The sequence below is a fragment of the Lolium perenne genome, chromosome 3 (genome assembly GCF_019359855.2).
Source record: "Lolium perenne isolate Kyuss_39 chromosome 3, Kyuss_2.0, whole genome shotgun sequence".
In the NCBI taxonomy this organism is placed as follows: Eukaryota; Viridiplantae; Streptophyta; class Magnoliopsida; order Poales; family Poaceae; genus Lolium; species Lolium perenne.
Genome location: NC_067246.2, coordinates 40740554 through 40747683, shown reverse-complemented (window position 1 = coordinate 40747683; position 7130 = coordinate 40740554). Strand labels below are relative to the sequence as shown.

General features: G+C 45.9%; 1 protein-coding gene across 1 annotated transcript; it reads right to left on the bottom strand.

Moving 5' to 3' along the window:
• Positions 1–223: 223 nt before the first annotated feature.
• On the bottom strand, positions 224–1266 carry LOC127340690 (uncharacterized). The gene is made up of 2 exons (XM_051366443.2): positions 468–1266; positions 224–391 (listed from the first exon to the last, which is right to left on the bottom strand). The coding sequence occupies exons 1-2, from the start codon at positions 1155–1157 to the stop codon at positions 368–370; spliced, it is 714 nt and encodes a 237-aa protein (XP_051222403.1). The 5' UTR covers positions 1158–1266; the 3' UTR covers positions 224–367.
• Between the last annotated feature and the right edge of the window lie 5864 nt (positions 1267–7130).

Genomic DNA, 7130 nt, shown 5'->3' with positions numbered 1-7130 from the left:
AAGTACCCTTAGATAATCAGGAATACAACAGTTTTGCACTTCGGTGAAAAAATACTAGTCGTCTGCTAGACTAGTATGAGTCAATCTGAGTGCTTCGATCTAGTCCGTTGGACGGTTGAGGCTTCTTTGTCCCTACCGTAAAAGAGCTCTTACATTAACCGGAATCCAGCTAAGATAACCACGGCAGACGGCCGTCCAGAAAGTAGATGGATAGTAGCAGAGATTAAACTAACAGGAACTGAAATTATAAGGTTGCAAAACAGGAATCATAGGTAAATTAAACGGCTTTGATGAACAATGCAAGGGATCCCACCCCCATCATCGCTTGACATTCTCGACCAGGTGAAGCACGTCAGTGAATCATCACTCAGCCTGATGGATAATGTCCATCCTGCAGTGAAACGAGCAAAATGAATGGACCGATTCATGCAAATATACAGCAGATCTAGTAGGAAGAGTGCAGGTACCTCAGAGATGTATGCGCTCTCGTCGGTGAACTCGGAGAGGCTGGCGACCTCCTTGGGATCCATGAAGCTGGAGATGACGAGGACGGCGAGGTCGATGTGCTTGACGGCGAGGTCCGCGAGGGTGCACGCGCGGTCGAGGTAGTCGCGCGCCTTGTCCAGGTTCACAGGCGTGGCGGCGACCGGGGCCGGCTTCTCGAGTCCGTTCTTGCCGTGGACCATGTAGACGGGGCGTTGGCCGACGAGGTGCTCGATGCAGCGCGGGATGTGGTGGTCCTCGGTGACCTTGACGGCGTTGAAGGCCGCCTCGACGCGGGAGAAGGCCTCGGCCTGGGTGGTCGGGCGCGCGGGGAGCCGCTGCGCGACGAGCGCGTCGTGGAGCTGCTCGTCGGGCATGGCAGCGAAGGCGCGGTTGATGGCGAGGCGGGCGCCGCCCTTGGCCGCCAGCTCGATGCAGCTACCGAGCAGGCGGGAGCCGGCCCCGAGGCCGCTGTAGCAGACCTTGAAGAGGTCGGCGGCGACTCTGGCGAGCTCCATGTTCCTGTCCGCGTGGTCGGCGTCGCCGGGGCTGAGCTGCTCCAGCCGGCGCCGGAGCTGCAGGAGACGGTCGCGCTGGGGCCGGAGGTTCTTCTGCGCGAGCATGGCCTGCATGAGGACGGTCCATAGCTCCTTCTCACTCACCTGTCCAGCCATGGCCGCCGCTCTTCTCTCTCTCAGATGAGTTTGGGGAGAAAGAAAAGACAAGAGCCGAACAGGTTCGTGGGAGGGAAGGAAATGATGAGGAGCAAAGTAGAGCTGGAAAGAGCACGTGTCGAATTCCCAATGGCAGCCAGCCCTAGCTAAAAGCTGCTGGCTTTCCAGGTGATATGCTTCCTCTTGACCGTGGTCATGCACAATGTCACTACCAGACAAGTCTCCTTTTCCAATTTGAAAACGTTCAAATGCTACATGAAGGGTTTAAAAAAGTTGTCACAAAAATACAGGTAGTACAACATTGGAAAATGACCGTTGAGAAAATGTAGAAATTTGCTTTGCTCACTTGTGCACCGACTACTACATAATGGACATCACGCACCATAGAAATTCATCTCCCGAACGAACGAGCATACATACTCATTCTGTCCTGAATTAGTTGTCACATATTTATCTAATTCACATATATGAATATACTAAAATGTGTCTATAGATATATGAGTAAATAATAGGAAGCAAATTTGGTGCACATGAGCACCAGTGCTCTTAGTTTTTAAAATATTTAAAACTGAATTTCTGCATTTCAAAAAATCATCACATTTATTCCATGAATACATACACATATTCTGAATATTCATGCAAAGTTTCGGTAGAAATTTCATTGTATTTTGAGCTACAGGAAAAAAACAAATTTATGGCTACGTATAGAGGTATATATATTTGTCAGAAATTTATCTTTTTTTATAGCTTAAAATATAACATATTTTTCTTCAAATTTCTACCGTACCTTCATAATGTTTATATGTATGTGGGTATTTAATTTCATATTTTTTAAATCCAAAAAATATGATTTTTAAAAATCAGGAGCACTGGTGCTCATATGCCAAATACACTTTTCGTAAATAATAGAGCTAAAATGCTAACCATATCGTCCGGAAGTCAATATTATTTGTATCATGTATGCATTTGGTGATGTAGATCCTGATATCTTTTCCTATGTACTTACTAAAACTTTATAAACTTAAACAGAGGGTGGTTTCAAACTAAGATAACCTTGGGTGCATGACGGATAGATGACTAAGTATGATTATTCGCTTCAAAACAAGTAAATGGTCAAAATTCTGGTTTGAAGACCATAACTTACCGATGTTTTGAAAAGACGAAGCTAGTCTCTGCATCAATGAATGCATAATACTTTTATTTATATTTTTTCAAAAAAAGATCTGCCAAGAGTTGATACGCCTAAAACATATATACTTTCCCGAATATTTTTGTTGTTGTTTTCCCTCTAATTTGTGTGTTTTGAATACAACTAAGACGGACTAACGCTGTTTTCAGCAGAATTGTCCTCGTGTCTCGTGTTTGTGAAGAAATCCAATTTTCAGGAAAATTGCCGGAAAATATCGCAAAGTTCCTATTTCACCCGAAGACTCACGGAGTCAGAAGACGAGACGGAAAAGGGCCACGAGAGGTCCACACCTGGCCTAGGCGTGGGCCAGCCCTGGCCGCACCTAGGGGTGGTGAGGCCGCCTCGGGCACCCCCTCGCCATCTCCTCCAGACTATATAAAAGGTCCTGACCGGAAAAGAGAGGAGGTTTGACGTTTTTCCAGAAAGAGTTCCGCTCCTCCGCCGCCACCAGAAACCCCAATCCGGGAACCAGAAACTTCGTTCCGGCACCTTGCCAGGACGGGTAATTGGAGGAGATCATCGACATCACCATCACCGACGCCTCTCCATCAACCATCCATGATTCTTCCATCCATGTGTGAGTAATTACCCCGATGTAGAATGTAGGGGTGGTAGGAATTGGATGAGATTGTTCATGTAATAGCTATAAGATTGTTAGGGGCGTAGTGCCTAGTATCCGTTGTTATTATTTGTGATATTGTTGCAACTTGTTATGCTTAATACTTGTCACTTTGGACCCGAGTGTCATGATCTCATATCTGAACATGTTATTGATTCATGAGGATAATTATTATTTTTGATCATACCTGCAAGTTGTATACACATATCGTTGTACGGAACCCGAGGCCCCAAAGTGACAATAATTGGGATAACCGGAGGGGGTGGCTATGATGTGAGGATCACGTGTGTTCACGGAGTGTTAATGCTTTGCTCTGGTACTGTATTAAAAGAAGTACCTTAATTACCAATAGATTCCCTTGAGGCCCCGCTGCAAACGGGCTGATAAGACAAAAGATGACTTGCAAGTTTCTCATTGCGAGCACGACTAAATAGGAACACATGCATATGGTTACTTGGTACTTGGATGCTTTTATCATTGTTACCTGCAAATACCTACGTCTTGCTTATTATATGAATTATCGTATATGTAAGGGTATATTGCCCCTATGTGTGGTTTTGGTAATTAATGACAACCCCTATGGACTAATGTTTTCATTGAGTTTATATGAAGGAATATTCCATAGGTTCTACTTGTATTCCATGTGTTGGATTCAAGTATGGATGCCATGAAGATAAAGATATACCTTGTGTATTGGCATCAAGATCATCGATTTAAATATATATGTGTGATATGATCAAGAAGAAGAAATGAAGATGAAGTTCTTATGTGGAACTCAATATTAGCCATGTTGTATCTTATGTAATAAGCAATGAATGATCAAGTTCTTGAGAGCTTGATTCCAAGTGAAGAATTCTTTATACACCTCAAGATATTATGGTAGAGTATGAGAAGACACAAGGTTGAGTTAGGCAAGTTCAAGATGAGCATCTCAAGTGGATCACATGCTTGAAGCTTGCCGTCCATTTGGTGATAATGGACATGTGAAGATGTGCATCAATGGAGCTTTCCCATCATAGTGTATGGGGGAGCATTTGTGAGCCTTCACGAAGCAACATTGATCAAGTGAGGCATTCCAGCTTGTGTAGAGCTTGAAGAGTTATCATCAAGATCAAGTGGGATGCGCAAGGCAAAGGTATGACCTTGATAGGTTTTCCTTTTACCGGTCTCAAGGTGGTTGATGGGAGACCAGATTATAGGATAGATAGCCGCACTATTAAGAGGGCTTTCGGTTGAGTAACTTGATCACATCGTCTTAGGGAGCTCAATCCTTTGCATACTTTGCATATCCCTATTGCTTCTTGGTGTTTATCTGTGTGAAGTTCTTGAGCTTGTTGCTAGCTTTACAACAAGCCCAAGTTCATCAAAAACGGAATCCGCATGCATCTTCTATTGCGTTTTCGAGGTTGGGTGATTTTACCGGTTATTCATGATATAAGGTTCTACATTTTATATTCATGATAAAATCCCCTCCTACAGATTCTTGTGTTTTCACTTTCTATTGGATAGCATTTGTTGTTATCTTCCAAACAAAATTGGTTTCATTCAAATCGGAGTTCGGGAGCATTTGCTATTTAAGAAAAGGAAAAAGCGATATAAAAAGAAAAAGAAAAAGGAGGGCCAGCCAACCGACCGACCGGACCGGCCCAGCGGCCGGGCCACCCGGTCCGCGCCGGCCAGGGCGCTGATGCCAGCCGGGCCCCTTACTGAGGCGGCCCCGGTCTGGTCCGGCCCATGGTCCGGCAGCCACCGGCCCGCCGGCGCTTGGCCGGCTCGACCGGCCTCCCTGCCGGGCTGGGCCGCTCCCCCCCACGTGGCCCGCTCGCCTCCCTCCGGCCTGGGCCGGCTGCCCCGCCGGCTTGTGGCCCGGCTGGGCCGGACGCCTGACCGGCCGCCTCAGTGCCCGATCCGGTCGGCCGGATGGGCAGCTAGCTGGGCCGTTTTTCTGGGCGTTTTTACTGGCATTTTTCTGTCTTTTTCCCCCAATGGTTATTTTCCCCTTTAGCTATAAATAGCCCTTCTTCCACCTTGAGCAAGTTAGTTCTTCACATTCTCTCTCCTCCATTGTTGCCTTTGAAGAACTTGCTCTCTCTCTCTCTCTCTCTTGTCTCCCCCCTTGATTCTTGCTCATTCTTGAGGGATCTAAGAGAGGAGATCTAGATCTACACATCCACCAATCCATTTCTCTTCTAAGTGAGGGGAACTCTTGGGATCTAGATCTTGGAGTCTTTTGTTTACTTTCCCCATTGTTCTTCCTCTCCAATCTCATCTTAGCATTTGTTGCTTGGGTGGAATTTGAGAGTGAAGGATTTGAACACCTCTAGTGTTCTTGCTTTGCATCATTGCATAGTGTTGAGCTCTCCACCACGATTGGTGATGTCTACGCCCCCTCCTTTTCCTGTAGACAGTGTTGGGCCTCCAAGAGCAGAGGTTTGTAGAACAGCAGCAAGTTTCCCTTAAGTGGATCACCCAAGGTTTATCGAACTCAGGGAGGAAGAGGTCAAAGATATCCCTCTCATGCAACCCTGCAACCACAAAGCAAGAAGTCTCTTGTGTCCCCAACACACCTAATAGGTGCACTAGTTCGGCGAAGAGATAGTGAAATACAGGTGGTATGAATGAATATGAGTAGTAGCAACGGCACCAGAAAAGTGCTTGCTGGCATGTAGTTGATGGTGGTAATATTGCAGGCAGTAGAGATGCAGTAAAACAGTAAACAAGCAGCGATAGCAGTATTGGAAACAAGGCCTAGGGATCATACTTTCACTAGTGGACACTCTCAACATTGATCACATAACAGAATAAATAGATAGATGCTAGACTCTACACCCTCTTGTTGGATGATGAACACCACTAACTGTGTAGGATTACACGAACCCTCAATGCCGGAGTTAACAAGCTCCACAATATTCGATGTTCATATTTAAATAACCTTAGAGTGCATGACAGATCAACATAACCAAACCAAGTACTAAAATAGCATGCACACTGTCACCTTCACGCTACGAAAGGAGGCATAGATCACATCAATACCATCATAGCAATAGTTAACTTCATAATCTACAAGAGATCACAATCATAGCCTACGCCAAGTACTACACGATGCACACACTGTCACCATTACACCGTGCAGGAGGAATAAACTACTTTAATAACATCACTAGAGTAGCACACAGATATATTGTGATACAAAACACATTGCAATCATAAAGAGATATAAATAAGCACTTCACTATGCCATTCATAACAGTGAATAAGTATTCTGTGAAATATAGCCTAAGAGACCCACACGGTGCACACACTGTCACCTTTACACACGTGGGACAAGGAGTCTCCGGAGATCACATAAGTAAAATCCACTTGACTAGCACAATGACATCTAGATTACAAGCATCATCATATGAATCTCAATCATGTAAGGCAGCTCATGAGATTATTGTATTGAAGTACATAGGAGAGAGATTAACCACATAGCTACCGGTACAGCCCCGAGCCTCGATGGAGAACTACTCCCTCCTCATGGGAGACAGCAGCGTTGATGGAGATGGCGGTGGTGTCGATGGAGGAGCCTTCCGGGGGCACTTCCCCGTCCCGGCAGCGTGCCGGAACAGAGACTCCTGTCCCCCAGATCTTGGCTTCGCGATGGCGGCGGCTCTGGAAGGTTTCTCGTACCGTGGCTTTTTCGTCTCGAAGTTTTAGGTCAGGGACCTTTAAATAGGCAAAGAGGCGGAGTCGGAAGGGCGACGAGGCGGTGACACACTAGGGGGCGCGGCCCACCCCCTGGCCGCGCCACCCTATCGTCTGAGGCCCACAGGGCCCTCCTCTGGCGGCTCCCGGGTGTTCTGGAAGCTTCGTGTGATTCTAAGATGCTGGGCGTTGATTTCGTCCAATTCCGAGAATATTTCCTTACTAGGATTTCTGAAATCAAAAACAACAGAAAACAGGAACTGGCACTGCGGCATCTCATCAATAGGTTAGTTCCGGAAAACGCATAAATATGACATAAAGTATGCATAAAACATGTATATATCATCAATAATGTGGCATGGAACATAAGAAATTATCGATACGTCGGAGACGTATCAGCATCCCCAAGCTTAGTTCCTGCTCGTCCCGAGCAGGTAAACGATAACAAAGATAATTTCTTCGAGACAATGCTACCAAC

Coding starts and splice junctions, on each gene's coding strand:
- LOC127340690 (XM_051366443.2), bottom strand. CDS start 1,157: ATGGCTGGACAGGTGAGTGAGAAGGAGCTATGGACCGTCCTCATGCAG. Junction 392..467: donor AGAGCGCATACATCTCTGAG/GTACCTGCACTC, acceptor GTTTCACTGCAG/GATGGACATTATCCATCAGG.